Source organism: Pagrus major, chromosome 24 (genome assembly GCF_040436345.1).
Source record: "Pagrus major chromosome 24, Pma_NU_1.0".
Classification (NCBI taxonomy): Eukaryota; Metazoa; Chordata; class Actinopteri; order Spariformes; family Sparidae; genus Pagrus; species Pagrus major.
The window spans coordinates 11,097,237-11,118,501 of NC_133238.1; the positions used below are offsets into that span (position 1 = coordinate 11,097,237).

Sequence of the window (21,265 nt, forward strand, 5' to 3'; positions counted from 1 at the left end):
AAACAGAAGAACTTGTTTCATTAAATGTGTATATAATATGCCACAAAACTACCAGAGACTCTTAAGGTCAATCACATACGTATTTGTCGAGGTAGACACGCCACTCAGGTGAGTTGCAGTAAAGCTGGAAGTCCTCAAAGAAGGACGGGCTGCCGTTGGTGTCAGGCAGCTGGGGGAGGTGCAGCTCCATGTAGAGGAGGCGGTGCACTTTAGAGAGCAGTGTTCGCAGCAGGGGAACCAGGAAAGAGTATGTCTCCTCTGTTTGCTCCTTGACGGAGCGCCGCAGGATTCCCTCCACCTTACCTAGCAGGTAACAGGCCTCGTCCTGGCTGGACACCTCCTTTGTCTGCAGGATGCCGTTGAGCTTGGCGGTGGCCATGGCACACACCTGGGAAACAGGGAATTCACAAAAGACTCAAAATTTACACATGAAAGAGTATAACAATGGCAGAAATGGTGGCAAATTGGAATAATATCTCACATCTGGATCCTCCTGAGCCATGAAGCCCAGTAGCAGTCTCAGTCCAACCTGAGAGAGCTGGAACCACTGGGTGCCAGACGAGTACCACACCATGAGGCTGTCCATCAGCGTCACGGTCTCCTCCAACACCTTCTCCGTCCACAGAGATGGATTGACCAGGCCCTCCGCCTGCAGGAAGTCTTGTACCATGTGAAGCAACCGCACTGCATTCTCTGTGTGCTGTGGCAATGTGGCAGCTGATGCCTCGCGGTTATCACTCACGGCCCACTCCAACATACGTTCCATAAGACTTAATGGAGAAAGAGAGAGCGTTAGATCTTGTTAGCTGGTCCTGTTACGTTTTCAGCTGTCAGCAGTCAAATTGAGGACTGACCTGAGTTTGATTTGGTCGACAGGAAGCAGCAGCTCGTTGGCCGTTCCCAGTTTGGTGAGAGCTGAGAAGACCTGTCCACGCTCCAGCCACGCTGAATCATCTGAGCCCTCAACACCACGCCACATCACGCACAGCACGATCTCCAGCAGCATGTTGCACAGCTCCTCCTCTGCCCGCTAGAGGGCGACGCAACACCAAAGAGACAAAAACAGAGAGGGGTTATCTTTAGAGGAGAATAGATGAAATTTCATTGATTGCTGCAGCAGTAGGTAACAGGATACAGCAAGGAACAAACGAGGACATTGATAACAACATGTTCCAATAATTAAGACAATCTTAAAGTTCTCTGCTGTGTGTGCAGATACTATTACTAACACTTCTCAAAGCCTTATAAGAGTATGAGTTTCTGTGAGATCCCCCAGTTCTGTCTTGAGTGTAGATGATACTACATTTATACTGCTGGGCCAATAAAACGCTCTGTCACATTCCGCGACTTATACTTGACAAACATGACATATTAAATTCTCTAACTGACAGGCTCCTGCTGCGGGAGGAGACAGGTTGTCTCTCCGCCACCTTTGCCCTTCAGTGACTCACTGAAATGATGAAAAGAAGCAGACTAGATGAAAGTAAGCTTTGGCTCCCTGAGGTGTCGGTGACATTTCACCCAGTCGGAGTCAGAAGCTCTCGCTGTTTGAGTAGCATTAAGGCAAGCTCAGAATATCATATGAAATAAAGACACCAGAATGTTCTTATTACCTGCTTATTTCTAGGGGCTTTAAGAGACACTATTACAGGGCTTATTGTCCATCTAACAGCTAACAAAGACATAAAAGTGGGCTAACATTCCAGCTCTCATAAACAAACACAAGCCCACAAGGTAAATAGTATTTAGGTTTTGTCTTTTTTGGGTTTGATGACAATAACAAAAACCAAATATTGTTATCTGGATCTTTTTATAAGCAACTGCCATAAACAATTTAATGACAAAACTCTCAGTAATTTATCCTTTCTCTTAAACCATCGAAGCTTGATAGAAAGTTTTGCATCTCACCTCAGTGTTGTTGAAGGACTCCCCCAGAGAGATGTTGTCACTAAAAAGAAAACTGTCTTCAGTAAGGGAGGAAGTTGCATCTCGATCCGCGGAGCCCCCTGGGAAAGGCTTTGAGGTCTCCAGTGGCGACGGTGTGCTGGGCATGCTGCCAGGCGTCTGGCTACCGCTCTCTCCGCCCTCTCCGTAGGCCTGCAGATGGGACAGATCTAACGACAAGCCCCCTGACTTCCCCACCACCCAGGGCTTGACGTGAAGTTGCGGCTCGGTGGAGGCGGAAGAAGATGGCGTGTCCAGCAGCGAGATGACGTCTCCGTTCTCCAGGCTGTCCACAGAGCGAGTGTCGCCTATGCTGAGCCGGTCGTCCTCCAGCCGGTCCAGGCGAGTAGCGCTGCCTGCCCTTGCCTTCCTCTCCAGCGGCAGCTCCAGGCGGTTGCTGCTGCCGCCGCTGGGCCGGCTCAGGTCCAGGCTGCAGGTGCTGACGGTGTCGGTGCCCCGCAGTGGCAGGGACCCTTCACCCCGCAGGAAGAGTCGCATCAGAGTGTCTTGCCAACACTGCTGCCTTGAGATCTGGACGGCAGCATCCTGTTGGGATTGTAGCAGCTGGTACACCTGGAGACAGATGAGGCACAAGATTAAACTTTGATTACACCTGCAGGGAAATTTAGTCTTTGGCATCAAGAGATAGAGGATGGACAAGAAAAACAATCTAAATCTTTCTTTCTCCAGTTGATGCTTTGAGTTGCTTTCTAACTGAATTACTTTGATCATTACTGCTTCCCGCCCTCAAATACAATTATTACATACTCATACGGCATTATTAGTGTTTGAAATGATGAAGAGATTAAATATAAGAGATTAAAGAGTCACTTCAAACAAGACATGAGTAAGACAATCAGATATAAGAGAGTAGAGCTGATTGAGGGTATTAAATTGGCAAAAAAAAAGATAAAAACTGGTAGTTAGAACAAATCACTTTAAAGTTACAATTCTTTGAGATTTTCATGAAATCAGTCAGTTTATTCATAGTTTGTATGGTCAGCAATTTTAAGCTAAAAGGCATTCAATATTTTTCCATCCAGTAATTAACTTTTTATATAAAGGTTTTTATTGTCAGTGGAGGAAATTGAGGTTGTGAAATTGAGGTATTCACAGGAAATGATGTATGCATGTAATCTAGCCTTACTGTTGGTAATTTTAATTCAGGAATATCAGCCTTTCTGTTTACTGTTACTACTATTAGATTAGGAGGATTAAGCTACCGCTAATGCTTACCCAACATTTCCTACTAGCTTGCATAACTCCAAGTCCTTTTAAAGTTAACCAATTGTGCCCAGCAGTTGTGTGGAAAACTTAATACTCAATCTTAATATTGGCTTGGCTTGATGGAAATGATTGTATCATTTCTTTATTTAAAACAGTGCGTTTGTCTTGTATTTTTGACAAGAAGCTGTTAAATTAGTTTAGTTTTTATGGTAATAAACTGCACTTGTTGTTATTACTAGTGACTACAAGTCACTAAATCAACCAGGACTGAAATCTTGAGGAATAATTAATGAAAAAATTAACAACTGTGTGTGTTTGAGAGGGGAATGGAAGGAAATAATAAACGAATGTAAACAGGCATAAAGAAGAGAACCGAAATAGCAAGTAATGTAGTAAGCATTCCTTGATAATAATCAATTGCTGGAACCTACAGTCATTTCCTGTGTCTGCTGTTATTCAATATATTTATCTTATAGTGTCTGCAGGTTTAAGTGCCGGTGTTTCCTCACCCTCTTGCAGACAATGAGGCGAACACTGGGTCCGGCCCGGTGGGTGAGCTGGACCAGAGACATCAGGTCCTTGTAGTTCACCACAGGATCTGTAGATTTTACAGACAATTTAACATTTGTGCAGCTGTATATGGTATTGATTGGCACTCGTGCTAATGCTATTGTCTGGTTCTTTCCTAATGACAGACAGGGGAGCATTTTTGTCCACTGCCTTTGACATAAAGCTGAGTTTGATTGATCTGCACAAAGTATTGGTCAGACTGACTGAACAGCTACTGAGCAGTGTGAAACACATTTTTGTGATGTAAAAAGAAGAGCAGACCTGTGTGGAGGACCTGGTTGAGGAGACAGCGGATCAGGGTGGGAGTGATGTGAAGTTCAGAGAAGAGCAGCGATAGGCCAGCGTAGCCTGCCTCCCTCAGCCGCAGGCGCTGCTTATTCTTCTCATAGACGCGGTCGCAGCGCAACATGCGCTCAAACAACTGTGACGAGATGAAGAGAAAATAGAAAAATCAACCATTTTGATCACATCGTGTTTGCTATTTTTAGATAGTGTTTTGTAATAGTGTTACAATCAGTTTAATGATAGATGATTGATAACAATGTACCCTGAGAGTTAATTCAAATTTCCTGACCTTTTCTGCAAGACATTATTGATATTTTAGGAATTCCATTACTAATCGTGACATTTTACCGCATTTATGATGGCAATAATTAAGCATTGCAGCTTTTACATAGCAGCAGGCTGTAACCCACCTTGAAGACGAGCTCTCGGAGCCGGTCTGAGTGCTTGTTATTGAGAAGGAGAGCGTAGCAGGAATCGGCCGCCCCTGCCTCAAAGAGCAGCAGGAAGAGCTGGTCTCTGGCCGGGCTGCTCTGAAGGAGGCTGAGTAACAACTCCAGCAGGCCACACAACTGCAACACACACAATCACAACTATATTTACATTTACTTACTTTTACATAGTCAAGACTGCTTGTGTGGAAAGATACAATTGTTTCGAGAACAAAATCATAGCACTGAAAGACAGCAAAGCAGCTTATTTGTGCAAATATTTAATGATTATGTTCTGATTAGGAGTGACGTTTTTACAGTTTTTACATAATTAATTAAGTGTTTTGTTTGAACACTCTGTCTTAATGAATGGATAAATAGTATCAGAGAAATGGCAGGTGCCAAGCAGCGGAGGAGGATCATGCGATTATATTGACCATATGTTCACTGAGGGTGACGTAAGCTTCCACATATACTGCTGCAGTGTAAGAGGATACACAAAGTGTCAGACAAAATGAAAAACAAGACAGGACTATAAAAAAGAAGAGAGGTGGGGAGGAGGTGTGACAAGAGGAGGAAACGGTTTTCACAAAATATGAAACGCTGAGCTCTGTGTAAACTTCTAGCAGGTGTTGAAGCTTTGAGAAAGACAGTCAAGAAATTAAGTGGTTTGTTTAACAATCGCTGATGGATACTGCTTACAGAGAAGAAAAATAATGCAGAGAGACGGACAGAGAAAGGCTGGCAAAACAGCTGCCAGGCGGGAAATGAGCCGATAGCTTCCTGTGCAGGCATCCCTGCAGTAAGTCTCACAGGGGAACAGAAATCCTATAGTGAAAGGTCATCTTATTTTACAATAAAATCCTCAAATAGCAGGAGTGGCTGGCATTAACCTGTTTCACAATATATAGGTCATCTGGCAAGCACACACAAGAGAGTATTGTGTTCCTCAATGGGGATAATCTTAATAGGCTTCAGTATGATTTAGTACGACAGGATAAGCATGTGTAGAAAATGGATGGTTTAATACTATTCACATGCAGATGATGAGAAGTTTCTACCTTTAACATGTATTTTAAGATTGAAGGTCACTGTTTCCTTTTTTACTGCTGTGATGCTTCTTATTATGAATATATATAAAAAAACGGCACCTCTTCAAAACAACCCGACCCCCTCACCTGGTCCTCCTCTCCAATGGCAGCGATATATCCCAGAATGCTGTGCATCTCCTCCTGCGACATCCCCTTGCTGATGTAGTATTTGACGAGGCCACAGAGAGACGCTCGGATTGTACGAATGTCATCCTCGCTCAGGTCACTCTCTTTGTTACTGTTCCTCCTGAAGTGCAGAGCAAATGACAGTTATGATATGGGAGAAAGAGACTAAAAATGTACTGGAAGGGTATGAAGTTTGACAAATAGGATCTCACCCATAATAAAGGCGCACGGTGTCCAAAAGGAACTGAACTCCGTATTTTTTTCTGAACTGCTTCCTGTTATCTTTGATGACAGTGGACATGTACTGGATATGACCTTCATTGGGCGAAATACAAAAGCACAAGTCAGAACTGGTAACACTTTCAATCAGGGACACACACTATTATGCTTTGCACATAAAATGCAGCAGCATCACATCTAACAGCCATAAGGATGTATATTAGACTTAGATACACAGAAAAATAAAAATACAGGATTATTAACGGATTGTCCTTCATACAGTTAAGAGCAAAAACATGTACAGATACTTGGCTAACATATTTTGTAGTGAGTGACTAATTATGGTTCTGGCTGATTATCAATAATCTGTGTTTTGTCTATCCGATTGCTGTTAAAAACAAAACCAACAATAGTCTAAATCTGCAAAGTAACTAGTAACAAAGGATTATATATTTTTAAATCACACTTCTCTTCACTCTCCTTTCTGTTCACACACTGTGTTGTCACTCAAATGCATGCTGTACAAATTGACTAGTTAAAGGAAAAGCTCGACATTTTGGGAATTATGCTAATTTGCTTTCTTGCTGAGAGTTAGAGAAGAAGATCCTTACCACTTTAATATCTGTTTGTTAAACAAGAAGCAAGAACCAGCACATAGTTAGCATTGCTTAGCATAAATAGCTAGCCTGGCCCTGTCCAGGTTAGGTTAAAAAAAATACAGAACAACAATACAGACATATAGATCTAACCTATCCGCAAGGGGAAGTCTCCTTTGTTCCAGATGTTGAAGTTGAACAGCAGATGCGTGTGAAGCTGCTGCAGCAGAGCCTGGTACTTCTCACACGTCACCTGCTCGATCAGAAGCTGCACGGCAACCAGAACGCTGACGTCCACATGACCTGCTGGCAGCTAAAGAAAAACGATAGATTGTATTTTACTACTATTAGTAATTAGTGCTGGCACACATGCAGTAAATAAACCCATAAAATGTGATAAAGCTTACTGGCAAACAAGTGTAAAATAACGCCTGACACCTACAACTCGCCTCCACAACACAGAACAAGGATCATGTTGGAATGGGGAAAGCATTAATGGTTTATTTGGACTTTTACATTTAAAGGGTGTGGTTACTTTGCTGAGAGCGACTAATTACTGCATCTAAGATATTTCTCTCTTATCTGGGTCTCTGTGGAGGCTTTTATTTTCCCATGCTGGTGTAAATGCTGATTCAGAGGTATTTCCACTGCCTGATAAACAAATAAATAAGTGAGGCATTTGCACCAGATAAAAGATAGAAGAGGAAAGAGAGCCAAGGATAAAAAAGAACTGAGCAATCAAGGGAAACAGACAGACACAAAGGAAAAGACAAACACAGACACAGAACAAACACAGGGACAGACCTACGGACGGGGTGAGCGGCATTCACAATTCTCACACCATGTGAGTCTCATGTAATAAAAAGCTATGCGTGGCTAGATGTGGGCTTGATGTCAGTCAGCAAAGATTCTTAATTGTCCCATTCAGAAACAAACTAATCCACTCTAAATTTGGAGAAAAACAAGAGGCTTATGTGGAGATCTTGCGTATTAATGCATTGTGTAAAACACCACTCTAGGTCACAGTCTTGCCTTCTTATTGTCTAACTGCAGGAAGATGGAAACCATACATCTGAAGGAAGAAGAAACTTTATACTCCTCAAAAACGAAAGCTGAAATTAATTAGTGTGATTCATACAGGATTAGTATTATGAGGTGACCCCTGATAATTAGGTGGCATGCAATGTAATAAGGTCCCCTAATAAGTATTCCATCAGTGTGATGCCCAAATTACGGACATGTTTTTTTTTAACATGTTTTGATTTGTGTAAGTGAAGTAGACATAAACCAGGAGAGACCTTCTGCAGCAGGGCTCCCAGTGTAGCGACGCCATGTGAGTGGAGCAGATTCTCCTGGTTGATTGGGTGTCTCTGCAGGAAATGCTTCAGTACCAACAAGAAGGTGGCCACCAGATTCTTCTCCAGTCGTGCCTCTGAAAAAAAAACAACAAAAAAACAAAAATCCATTTGCTTCCCCCTGATTACATTAAAGACAAATGAGGAAAAATAGAAATATATTGTTGCAGGTGGTGGCAAACACACCTGAAGCTCTGTTGGATGGGAGAATGACCCAGTCTCCATCGGCTGGCGTGGTCACATCAGGGGTGATGAAATCTGACCCAGCTGCTGGATCACTGGCCTGCTGATCAGGGGTCACCAGGGCCAACTGCTCCAGCATAGGGAAGAGCACCGTCAGGCCGCCCACACAGTTGATCATATCCTGTAACACACATAATCAAATATATATATATATATATATATATATATATATATATACACACACACACATACACACACACATATATATACAGTGCATCTGTGCAATTTATTCCTCTGAGCACAGAACAATTGAGTTAGATGTCACTCCCACCTTGATATCCCAGTTGACGACTTTATTCCCAGTCAGGCGTCCATGTAGCATGTTTGGGGACAGATCAAGACAGATGGGGTTCCTACACGCCTGTAGACAAAAATATTACGTTTAGTTAACAGTTAGCAGATTTCCCTAAAATAGATAATAAGACGGTGGTAAAAAATGTTTTTATCTTGATAGAATCATTCTCAAATTTCTACTCATTAAAGAAATTTCCTCATTCCTACAGCAGACAAACTACAAAAGAATGGCTGAAATTGCAGTAGTCTAATCACCTTGGGTGAGTAGTGCAGCAGTAACTTGGTTGAAAGGTCTCCAAATTCTGATTCCTGCGCTTTGAATGGGGAGATGCAGTTTGGACCTGTGTAGAAGACAGAAGGAGAGTTTAAGAAGGAGAAAGAGCCAACAAAATACATTCTTTACGGAACAGTCCACCTCAGAATGAAAAATACATATTTTTCCTCTTACCTCTAGTGTTCCTTCTCATAGATTGTTTTGGTATGAGTTGTTGAGTTTTGGAGATAGACCGTATAGATGTCTGCTTTGTCCGCTAATGGAACTAGATGGCACTTGGCTTGTGGTGCTCAAAGCACCAAAACAATTTGAAAAATTCAACAGCAATGTCTTTTTCCAGAAATCATGACTCAGTTATTCTAACATAATCCACAGACCTTTTATGAGCAGTTTCTTGTCGAACCTATTTTCTTTCTACCGAACTACACCTGCCAATCGTATCACCGCACAGAAGGAAGCGTACATCTACTAATGGACAACAGTTCAGCCGAGGAGGACGCCATTAATGTTTACATCCCCCACTGTCACTAGCATGAACCTCTTGACCATAACTAGATGTACATTTCCTTCGACACAGTGATACGGTTGGTTAGTGTAGAAAGAAAACTGTCTCTAAGTGAAACTGCACACACAAGAATTGTGGATTATGTTGAGTAACTGGGTCATTATTTCTCTAGACAGAAACTGCTGTTGAGTTTTTCAAATTATTTTTTTGGCAACTTTGAGCACAAGCCAAGTGCCATCTAGTTCCATTATATTTGAGAGAAGGCAACTCAAACCAAAACAATCTACAACTGGTAATAAAGAAAAATATGTATTTTTGATTTTGGGGTGAACTGTCCCTTGAGTTTATTTTGACTTTATGATACATAGTCTTCTTCCTCTCACACCACCTCCCCTGCTTACCAGCACTGCAGATGGCTTTTATGTGGTTGGGCTGCAGGGGTTCATGGAAGACCATGACGCTCCCCAGCTGGCCCTGCAAGGATGTAGGGCTTCCCCACTCGCTGTCCTGAGTCCCTGCAGAGATGAGCTTAGTCACAGACTCAGACTTCCCCCCAAGCAGGCCCCCCCAGGTCTGCGGCGACAGGATGCCACCCAGTGAGGAGCGAGTGGTTGGTGTGGTGGCGGAGGAGAAGGGAGGGTCTGGGATCTGGGAGGGCGGGGGAGTGGTGGTCCGGTGGCCCGCTGAGCCGATGCAGCAGGAGATGAACGGCTGTGGGTGGGATAAGATAAAATACATGTGTTTGTCTTCATGATTAAGTTGAGATTTAGGACAGCTTCAAGGCCCACACAGCTGTTGTATAGTGAGTGTTAAAGCTCTCATGTGTTATTGCAACATTAAGTAGAAGTAATGATGTTGAAGCAAATTGCACTGAAGATTAACTGAATGAAAACACAAGCTTTCAAATTGCCAAGAAGTCAATGAATTCCATTATTAACCACATGAGTGAAGGTCTCACCTCAGTCATGGTGGGGTACTTCAGGGGGGCAGACAGTTTCTGCTGTCCGTCCACATAAATGTAGACAAGACTCTGCCCAAATGGCCTCTTTCCAGGTACATGGACCACACCGATGCTGTGCTGTAAGCAGAAATTCAGACAGCATTTAGTCCCTTTTCATCCTCAGTGTCGCTTTCTTTAATCAGTCTACAAGACGTCAGGTTAAAAGGTGTTAATCTTCTAAATGTAGGGTACCATCAGTGATGCCAGACTTTAAGATGGTCTTGATTAGTTTTTAGCCTTACTGCGCTATGTTCTGTGTTTTTATTCAGCATTTTATTTACATCAACAACAGATGTTATTAAAGCTGACTCACCCAGAGGGAGTCACAGAAGCAGTAGTCGGGCAGCATTACGGTGACGTACTCCTTCTTCGTGCATACAGCCACGACCAGCACCCCCGCTGAGCTGATGAAGGCCTCAAACCCTGTCCCTCCTGGTGTGAAAAAGCTGTACGAGATAATATATAAGGAAACAGTTTGAGTGAGCATTAGAGCTTACATTTGCAAAATTCTTTTTTCTGTTTCTCTTTTCCTCTCACCTGTAGAGCTGCTTCCTCTTGTCCTTGCTGGGTGGACCCAACTGGTCCTGATCAAGTGACAACCAGGCGAGAAAGCTGAAGGCAGAGCCTGGCCAGCGCTGCACTGTTGGGACTACAATGCCGGCCATGCTGGGTGACAGGTCAAAGTACTGCATGGCACTTTCCAGACCCTGCTTCCGTACCATGGTCAGGAGCGCTTTCAAGGCAGGACCTACATGGGGGTGTGCTTGCGCAGACTCTGAAGGCCTGAGGAAGCGCAAGAAGCCAAGGAGTTCCCTGGCACTCAAGGACTGAGAGCCCAGTGAGCCCAGCAGCCCCAACAGGCTCTCGGCGCAAGCTCGGTGTAGCCGTTGGTGGCGGTCCAGGGCAGCCAGTGCTCGCATGACCATGGCAGCATTGACGCAGGTGGCACGGGTCTGTCGGTTTAGGCAGCTGAGGCGGCGGAGCCAGTCAGCCGTAAAAAGCTGCTGCTCCGATGAGTCCAGCTCTGGGAGCCACTGGACCAGCAGCAGCAAGGGCTCCACGTTACTGATGCCCAGGAGCCCCACTGAGGTGTGCTCACCCTCCACTGCCTACACCCAGACAGAGGAAAACACATAAACACCAACGAAGATAAAGACACAGAAAAAGATACAACAAACACTAAAGACAATCTCTCTCACCATGTTCATCAGCTCCTTGAGAAGGTGCCGTGATGGCTGACCGAGTGAGGTGAGAACTTCATACAGGTGATTGTAACCAATCCTCTCCTTGAACACCTCCTGCAGGGGTGGTGGAAAAACATAAATGAAAATACAAATACAAAAAGCTACCAAGTTCTTCCTTTTTATTATTATCGCCATCCCTCAAAGGATGACTCTCAGCCTTAACAGATTAGGTAAAAGTCCATTTAAAAGTAGAGCTTTGGAATTCAGCAAAAGTAAATTATTGCTTTTAATTAACTGCATGCACTTGTGTCCTTTTACCTTTGCAGCTGGTGATTTGTGCATCACTGTAGTCAGGGCTTTGATGGTCGCTACAGCGAGGGAGTCAAGTCGCCCTTGAAACACCTGCAGGAAAATCAGACGCGTCAGTCACTCATCACAGCCAATCAGTTGCTCTTTTAGTGGGCAGACGATGGAGTACCAGATGACTGGACACAAGTCAAATCTCCTCTTATTCCAGATGAATGTCTTAACACTTTTATAAGGTGACAAGCATGCATACAATTCAAAGCCACATTCATATTCAGGCTTGTACCACTTAAATGATAATGATCAACTTATTCAAAGCACTGAATACAACATGCATCACACTTGAATGAAAGGGAGGCTTAAGTCGATGCCTTTGAGTTTGATTCAATTAGTGTGTGCGTGAAAGTGTGAGTAAAATCATCGATGAAGGTTAGAACCCTTTTTGTCGCTGCAGTAGGAGCTGGCATCAAAGCTTGTACTGCAGATGTTACAGTGCAGATAAGTAAAGTGTCATCTTCCTGCTCCAGGTTAAATAATCCTTTTAATAGCAAGATGATCCAACTGGAGCAGGAAGTTCTCAGGGCTTGGTAAAAAAACAACAACAAACAAAAACAAGAAAAACACCCGCCTCCACACACAGACAGCCAAGGAGAAGTACCTCTCTCTTTTTCCTCATGTTCACAAAAAGCATGCAACCCATAAAACACAAGCCAAACCATGAAAAATACACACAAACACATCTCCATCCAGCTCCGTCCTGCTCATGTCCAATATGTTTCCAGATCAGTTAACGCTTTTTTGATCCTACAGAGAGTCTTGGACCAGCTGGAGAGGGACTGTGGTGAAAATTAAACACTTAAAGATCATTGTCACTGGGTCCAGATCACCTCAAACCACTGAACTCTGTGAGAACACACACCAGGCCAATGTGATAGCATTCCAGAGGGAACCATAATTTACCGCAGGGCAATGTGGAGGGGAAGGGGAGGGGAAGGGTGAGGGAACTGAAAATGGCAATAAAATAAATGAAGTGACATAGCTGTGAAAGAGGCAAAGTGGCCACTCCACAGCAAGCCGAACCATTTAGCACTTCGGGTCGATTCTGGTTTTGGAAACTCAATTTTGGTGTTTAATTACATGAGGATTACTTTTTAATCTCTCTGCTGTATATGAACTAAAAGCTGCTTTAACCTCAGGTGACCGCGCCAACAAAAACTTGATGTGTAAAAACCTGCCGAGCAGGGTGCAGCATCTGCCCCTGCATCAGGTTACAGCTGTACAACAACAAAGGCAAAATGGTGTGTATGTGTTTGTGTGTGTGTGTCTCCACGTTGGTTCGTCCACCTGTATTTCACATTATCCAGATCAATGGAGGGATTATACCTTATGAAGGTGGCTCTATGATTAGAAAACCACATAAAGAGTAGAATGAGAGCTGGCATACCCTTAGGCAAACAGGTGACCTTTCTGTGCACATGAGATGATTCAGTGAGAGCTTTGACTGATAGTTGACACTACACCATTCAAAAGACAGGCCTCAGACAGGCACTGTAAGTAGCAGCTGCATGTCTTCAGCGAAACAAAACGTGCCCAGAGGGCGGTTATTAATAAAAAATAATGGCTTTTAAGTGTAGTAAAGACCACTGTTTTTCCCTTTTTCTCGCTGAAGAAACCACTAATACTTATAACTGATGCTTTACTTGCCACTAGCTGACTTGTTGCACTTGTTATAACCTGCTTGAAGCACCAGATGTAGATCAATAGCACTATTATGTCTGTTCCTTATATAGGAAGCTACAGCTAGCAGCCAGTTAGCTTGGTTCAGCATAGAGACTGGAAGCAGGAAGAAGTTGTTCGTATCGTATCGCATCGTATCATATCATACCATATCATATTGTATCATGTTATATCGTATCGTATTGTACTGTATCGTATAGTAACATATTGTATCTTATCATGCTGGAATTCCCTACTTCAGGAAGTCATTGCTCCCAGTGAAAGAGATACTGCTAGTAGGCAGCTTTTGCTACCGTTGGATAGAGCCAGGCTTGCTGTTTCCTTCCGTTTCTTTGTGCTAAGCTAAGCTAACTGTATGTAGCTTCATATTTAACAGACAGCAATGAGAACGGTATCAATCAAAGAAAGCGTATAAGCATATTTCCCAAAATGTTAATGAAACTAATCTCTGGCCTTGCTATAACTTTTGCTAAGCCACACATAAAACAGGCTGCTTCAGTTTGTGAAACAGGAAACAAAAGTGTTAATGTGAAAACCTTAAACACAACCAACATGATGGTGTAACAGTTAGAATCTGCTCAATAAATAACACACACATGGACTAATAGTGTGTTGCCTGCCAGCACTCTGACAGTCCAATGACTCAGTGAGTTCTCTGTTGAGACATGATCCAATTAGAAATAATAATCTGGAACAAAGCAGTGTAGGTGTCTTGCTGTGGAGTGGCTCTGCTGAGGTGAAGGTGGTGGGATTTGGCAGCAGGTGAGGGCAAAGGGTCAGGTAAGTGGATGGTATTGGGCGGGGTTCGGGTGAGTTGAAGTGGGGACTTTCTCGGCGGTACCTGCGTGTCCCTCTCTCCTGTCAGTAACCTGTTGTTGGTTATATCTTTCTGGTCCTTGTCTGCCGCCGTGCACCTAGCGTTAACCAGCTGACACACACAACAGGCAACATGTCAACATAGCATGTGAGGGAGGTTGACAAGAGAGAGAAAATGGAGATGAGGGAGAGTCAGAGGATGGTGCAAGGGGGGAGGAAAGATGTTGTAAGTGGAGGAGAGGGTGAGAGGTTAAAGGCCTCAGCAGGGGTCACTGTGAGGAGGCGTGTTGGTGATCCAGCCTTGCTGTGGGGAGGGAAACATGCAAGGTGGGCAAAATGCTCTTGTTCTCACTGAACATGACATACAGGCTGACCAGACCTGGACAGTTATACATCCAAATTACATGTTAATTACCTGGGGCCATATTCACAAAAGACCCAAAGGCTAAAAGTAGTCCTGTTGTAACTTTGGGACACATACACTTTTGCTTTTGTATTACGGCTCTTAATGTAGCTCCTTTGTCTGAGAGAAGTTACCCCCAAGGCCTGCTCACATTCACTCAGCTGCTGGTGGTAATGTGGCTCATCGGGCCGGAGACAAATAACTTTTAAAAGCATATTCTGATGCCGCCGAGTCGATAGAGATTAATATAGCTCAACGACAAGTCTAAACAATTAAATAACACTGGAGAGGATAGTTTGCACAACTCTACACTCCTGTGACTCTAGAAACAATCAGTTTGTAGCACCAATGAACTTAAAATATCTTAGCCACCATATAAAGTCTACAACAAAACCAATTATATAAAAATAAAGTCTAAATCTCTTGATTTACAGTTAAAATTGGTTTATATGTAGAGCTCGCCCTATTAAATGATGTACTTATCTAATTTAATTTGTTGGGCAACTGTGTATTAATGAATACTAATTCACTGACAAAGGCTGGTCACCTGCCAAGCATTCAGTGGAGACTTACTAGGTGAACATGATGTCACACATAGCAGCAGGGTCAAACCTCGTCTTTGCTTAGGAGGCTTTGGTTCTTTACTAAATAAAAAGGCTCTTAGCAGCTTTCTAAAAAGCTCTTAAGAGGAACTTTTAGTGCCTTTTAGGATGACTCCTATGGATGAGATCCTTTGTGAATACAGCCACAGAACTAAAGAAAATTATTTGCCAAAGATGCAAATCATGAATCCAAGATATAACTCTATATTATAACACATTCATGTAAACAATGTATTTATTCAAGTACGTTTTTGAGGTACTGGTCATTTACTTTTCCATTATATTTCATAGGGAAAAATTATACTTTCACTTTTAAGTATCAACAGTTACTACTTTACAGTGTAAGATTTTTCATTTAAAACATATGATTAACCAAAAATATGACGCACTGTTTATAAAGTGGCTTAAAAAGCTCCACCTCAACCAGCTATAACACTAAATGCTACTTTCAGTTAATTTTGCTCATAATACTTCTGTACTTGAGTATTTTTAAATTTCGGTATTGCCACATCTGATAACTTTTTCCACCACAGGAGAGTTTATCTAAAATCTACTTTTCTCCTTTATAGACTGCATAAAACACAACTACTACTAACTACTAATTATTCATATTTTAGAATTGATAAGGTCTTAAAAATTCGTAAACCTCCACATAAATAAAAACAGCAGTGGGGCAAAAATGCCGTTATCAGTATGTCACACTGATATCAGATTACAAATTCAAACAGCCTTAGGATCTAGTAGCAAGATATGATCAAATGCATATAATAAGTTAGGAATAATGTTCAATTTAAACCAGTTCTGAGCTACAAACATGAGCTCTGAATGATCAAACACCAAATCCAGTCACTCACACTCATAACAGAGTTGTTTCTTCAGGTTATATTTAGATAGAAAGACCTGCGCTGTTACCTTGCTGTTCTGCAGCAGTCGTGTCAGGTGCTCGAAACAGTTACTATTGAGGAAGATGGCTTGTAGAACTGGCCTGTCTGAACACAGGAACATGTCCCTGATAGTGTCTGAGAGGAAGGCAGACGAAGAGATGGCGACACAAGATACAAAGGAGGAGACAGAACAGAGACTCAGACATAAAAGTACAACTCAAATAGTACATTTAATATCACAAAAGTGTTGTTTATGTCCCTGATTATCAATTAAGCCCCTACCTAGCATGTTAACTTGCAGTGCCACGAATCGGCTCTCCCAGTGTCTGCCCAGTGTTGGCACTCGGCCCTTGGCCTGCTGCTGCTGTCGAGCAGCGACGACAGCAGCCGGGTCTGAGTTGAGCAGCTTGAAGTAGTTTTCCAGCACGGAGGCGATCTCCACTTGCCGTTGGTCGGAGCTTGCGGCCAGTAGGCGCTGCACCACCTCCCTCAGGCAGCCCAGGGTCAGCAGTGCCTTACGGTCGGGGGCCTCGCTGTCCCAGTCCTCGCCCTCATCTGAAGAGCAGCTGCCCATAGAGCAGTCGGCCAGCACGCGCATCAGAACCTCCATGGTGGCTGGGGAGATGGCAAGCAGAGCATTCCTCTGCGAGAGAGGAGGGAAAACAAAGTGAGGTTGGGGAGATAGATAGATCTGTTTAGTTGATCATTTTAGGACTCCCTAATAGGGCCCAATACATAAAAAGCCACCACAAATCTTTAATTAATACTAAACCTAAGCTGTGTCTCACGGACCAAGAAAATGAGACTGAGCAGTTTAACTGGAATGAATAACTGTGCTGCCATCTTGAAACAGTCTCCAAACACATCCAGCCAGCAAGAGGCGATAAGGACACATCGGTTATCATGGTGACATAACCTGTGACCTCCACAGTATCCAGAGGCTTACCTGATCACCAGCTACTATGGCTCCAAACAGGTGCAGCAGGCAGCATTTCAGGCTCTCCTTTAGGTGCTCGCTCTCTTGGAAGCACTCTGCAATGAGGGCACACACACACACCCCATCCCACACACCAACACACCCACACACACACCAACACACCCACACACACCCACCATTAGTTTGATCAGCAGGCGTGATGTCTTCTATGCAAATAAAACACAACCACATAACGAAACTGCAGCTCAGAGCAAAGTGTTGAACATCCTGTTATTTTTGTCTATAAACAAAACACTGATGAATGCACACACAGACACACCTTAATCATTTCGGACTCTTTCACACACACACTCACCCATGGAAGCTAAATGAAATCTGCAAACCAGATAAGATAGCACACACAGGCATGTGGCAGCCCCGTCAGTAACCTCTGGGTCATGATAGCCCCAGTCATCCATTAACTCATCTGTCAACACGTCCGACTGGGGAGATGAAGGGTGACATCTTGGCTCCGTGATGTCTGTTTCCTTTATCTCAATCATGCTACAACTGAATTACATCTACTATCACTGGATCACACTATTAGCAACATTATTCATTTGAGTTAAAATATGGAAAAATGAGCTGAACATCAGTCTTTAATAAAAGTGTTCAATTTGTTCTTTGAAAATAAAAACACACACACAGTCTGTCAGGTTGGGCCTACGGTGTTATCTTTGCTGCCAAACCACAGCAGCCACACACAGGACACAGGACAGAAGGGAGTATTTGTTCAAAATGGCCGCCAGTGTGGCTTAAGTGGCTTGACAGACACCATTCACTATCGGCTCATCTCAGCGCCTGGCAAACAGAACGCGGATACAAAGAGTTGATTCAACTGGACCCGGAGAGGAAAGAAGAGGAGGCAGGGGGAGAGAGAGAGGGAGAGAGAGAGAGGGACGGCAAGAGAAGAGAAGAGAAGAGAAGAGAAGAGAAGAAGGCTTTTTTATGATGCAGACGATTGCTTCCTCATCCAGCCTCGAAGAGATCATTAAAGCAGGAGATGCAAAGTATGGACCATAACATAATGTTCAATAAGTGTTTGCTTTTCAGTGACAGGGAAGTGATCACACCCCCTGCCCCGCACCAGTCCACCAGTGCTGTGCTGCAAATAGAAAGAACCTTAAAGTGTGACTAAGAGACAGAATGAAACACTTACGGTAAAAGAAAGGAACAAACTCAACAGTGAGCGGAGCTGCCTTGTACTTCTGTCTGCTCCTCTCTACTGTACCCAACTGCTCCCTGGGAAAAATAAAACAAAGATACTTTAGGTAAGACACAACAGAGACGAACAGTAATTCATATTGCACATTGCCTAAGTCAAATCAACACTAGTTAAAGGCCAGGACAGTAGAATGTTAGCTGGATGTTGTTACCCGCAGGTTCGATGCCTCCAGTTGCGGTACGGGTCGTAGAGGCTCTCGCAGAAAGCCAGCGCGTGACGTACAAACTCCTCAGCCTGGCTCTGGTCTGCCATCTCCTTCTCTTTGGTCTTGCTCTTCAGCTGCACACACAGACACACACACAGACCCACTTCACACCTGCTATTATGTGTCTTATTCACACTATTTAATGTATGATTCAGGTGATGGGTGACATTTTCACTTCAAACAGATTGCTTTATTCATTGCCAAATTGCAGAACAACACAGATGTTACTTCCTCATTCATGTTCCTCCAAAATGAGGAAACTATTCAACTACCATTTCATTAATAAAAATGAAATTTCCTCAGCAAATCTAAAGGGGAGCATGTTTGAGAGGAACTGATAGATCAGATTATAGACAAAAGGAGGGGTCAGACCTGCTGAATGTACAGTGTTGTCATGGTGATGATGTGATTGATGTAAGAGCAAGTGCCAATCTCCTCCACGTTGGACAGGTTCCTTTGAGAAACATCCAATAATGCACACACACACAGAAAAAATCCACCATTAGCTTATCAGTCACTTGTATCAGAGAACCGAATTTTCCATTACGGTAAAATATTTAAGCAATGTCCCAGTTTTTACTGTCCCAACCTGCAGATGATGATAAGGAACTTGAGCAGCAGCAGAGCCAGGTTTTGCTGCTCAGGCTCCAGGCCATCAGAGGCTTTTTGGACGCACTGCAGCAGCTGGTGGCGCAAAACCTGCAGGATGTTGTCTGGGAGGAGTGTCAACACCGGGGGAACCTCCTCTGGCCTGGAGACACAGAAGGAAGGAGGAAAAAGTTGCTTATATACCAAGCTTAGGGGGTTAATATGCACATGGACACATGTAGCCTTTTATCGTGGATGTGTCCCTGCAGTATAAACAAGGGCAACTTCAAGGACCCTGTTCTGCATTCACTCAATCACACACACATGGCTGATGCATTCAGGAAAAACAGCATGTGTGCTGCAGAGAGAGAGAGACAGAGAGAGAGAGAGAGTTAGAGGGAGAGGGGGGGGGGAGAGGGAGAGAGAGCAGAGCAAAACTAATGCAATGAATGTCAGTGGGAAAGCAGGACAGATGTGGCAGCTGCAGATGAAGGGATGGAGAAGGAAAGAGGAGGGGAGGGAAGAAAATGGAGAGATGACAGAGGACAAGAGGCAGAGACAGCAGAGGGAAGAAGGAAGGAGAAAAAGCAGGAGAGGATGAGGGAAAATGAGTCAAGAGGGGAGGAGAAAAAGGAAATGACAGAGAGTGGGAGAGAGGAGAAGCTCAACAAATAGGATTTAACAACCCATATTCCTCCACCCACCTCCACCCTTTCATATGGCCCTGCCTCCATTATAAAATGTGTCCGGCTGTGTCATCTGATGTTGATCACAACCAGCAACAAACTTCACATATTTCTGCATGCTCTCAAATGCTGGATACAGGCTTTCAGGCGAGTGTTTAAGCACTGAGGACATCTCACATTAATACCTGCATCATATGTTAACGTGTCGACACCAGTAACAGAATCACCTGCAGCAAAATGTGACCGCTCTGCACAAAAGCATCTGGTGTGGCCGGGCTATTTTGGGTTCTGCTGTGGAAGGCGGCACAGTATGTGTTTAAGCTGTGGATGACGCATACAAAAAGAGATAGTTCTGATCTCACTCAGTGACCTAATGCAGAAAACTGCTTTATAATAGGAAGGTCAGTGTAATGTACAAGACTAAATATTTGAAATGACAAGCCACCGTGGGATGGTGTAGGGTAGTGATCCCCAGCCAGGGGCACTGGTACCCCAGGGGTACTTTTGTAGTTGCTCATCTAAAATATTGAGATGGGAATTTAATAATATAACCATTAATTCTAATTAATCTAAGTTGGTTGCACACACTGAGACATAATGAAAATTAGTGTGTCTAGCCACAAAGCAAGCAGAGACATTTTACAAGTTAGCTAAAAGTAATGGATGGATGGTTAAAATTGAAAATTAAACCAAATTGATAATCTGTTGACAAAAAGAAATTGATACCTCGTTTTGAAATAGCTAAGAGTAGATACACATTTGAAATAGTTAGCTAAATGTTTTGCATAAAAGTTTGAAATAGTTAGCTACAAAGCATGGATAATCAGTTGAAATAATAAGATAAAAGTAAGGGATAAACAGTTGAAACCAAGTGACAGAAGTGCAGATGAGAAAAGACCAATAATATGAATACTGCCATTTCAAGTGTTTCAAGAATTGTAACAATATCCAATTTTGATGACATACATCTTGTAATCCATTAATAAGAACATAGTTGGAACATGACAGCTGGTGCTGATGAGGCACTTCAGCTCATCTGATAATGTTATGGGGGTACATCAGACAAAAAGGTTTTGGACCATTGAACACGGTATGCACGCCAATAAATCCAAATCACCGCTTTGTCGCCGTGTTTTTATTTTACCAGTAAGCCCCGTAGAAGTTTCCCAATAAAGATGTGTCATATATGTGTTTTTTCTGTTGCAAACACAAAGTGATGCACTTTATATTTCCAGTTAGTTTTGAATTAAAAGAGGAAGTGGGTATTTACCTCGGTCTGTGATAGCTTATCTACTCACACTTTATAAATGTAAAAATATGTTTGTCATCATGAAAATGGACTTTAAGTTTGCCAACAGTTACCTTGAAGGTGGCTTTTCAAAGTCCACATCCAGGCATCGCTCATAGGAGCCGATGAAAATCTCCAGCCATAACTTCAAGTAGTCTGGATCCTTCTGAGAAATGAAAAGACATACAAACAAAGAAGGGAGGGGAAT

General features: G+C 43.2%; 1 protein-coding gene across 4 annotated transcripts in view; it reads right to left on the bottom strand.

Annotated features, from left to right (window-relative positions):
* Positions 1-21,265, bottom strand: part of nbeal1 (neurobeachin-like 1) — a 42,538-nt gene that overhangs the window by 12,208 nt on the left and 9,065 nt on the right. For 3 of the 4 annotated variants that reach the window (XM_073495452.1, XM_073495450.1, XM_073495451.1), the window contains exons 3-31: positions 21,132-21,223; positions 19,085-19,246; positions 18,868-18,949; positions 18,442-18,569; positions 18,225-18,307; positions 17,036-17,121; positions 16,372-16,732; positions 16,118-16,224; positions 14,226-14,312; positions 11,660-11,743; positions 11,357-11,455; positions 10,695-11,266; positions 10,471-10,603; positions 10,116-10,235; positions 9,559-9,868; positions 8,634-8,719; positions 8,356-8,445; positions 8,028-8,205; positions 7,785-7,918; positions 6,640-6,799; positions 5,884-5,986; positions 5,633-5,792; positions 4,437-4,595; positions 4,003-4,162; positions 3,681-3,769; positions 1,909-2,517; positions 855-1,030; positions 482-770; positions 80-388 (exon numbers count right to left, since the gene is read on the bottom strand). In XM_073495452.1, coding sequence (XP_073351553.1) covers positions 80-388; positions 482-770; positions 855-1,030; positions 1,909-2,517; positions 3,681-3,769; positions 4,003-4,162; positions 4,437-4,595; positions 5,633-5,792; positions 5,884-5,986; positions 6,640-6,799; positions 7,785-7,918; positions 8,028-8,205; positions 8,356-8,445; positions 8,634-8,719; positions 9,559-9,868; positions 10,116-10,235; positions 10,471-10,603; positions 10,695-11,266; positions 11,357-11,455; positions 11,660-11,743; positions 14,226-14,312; positions 16,118-16,224; positions 16,372-16,732; positions 17,036-17,121; positions 18,225-18,307; positions 18,442-18,569; positions 18,868-18,949; positions 19,085-19,246; positions 21,132-21,223 — 5,208 coding nt within the window. The remainder of the gene's footprint in view (positions 1-79; positions 389-481; positions 771-854; positions 1,031-1,908; positions 2,518-3,680; positions 3,770-4,002; positions 4,163-4,436; positions 4,596-5,632; positions 5,793-5,883; positions 5,987-6,639; positions 6,800-7,784; positions 7,919-8,027; positions 8,206-8,355; positions 8,446-8,633; positions 8,720-9,558; positions 9,869-10,115; positions 10,236-10,470; positions 10,604-10,694; positions 11,267-11,356; positions 11,456-11,659; positions 11,744-14,225; positions 14,313-16,117; positions 16,225-16,371; positions 16,733-17,035; positions 17,122-18,224; positions 18,308-18,441; positions 18,570-18,867; positions 18,950-19,084; positions 19,247-21,131; positions 21,224-21,265) is intronic. The other variant, XM_073495453.1, reaches the window with a different exon arrangement.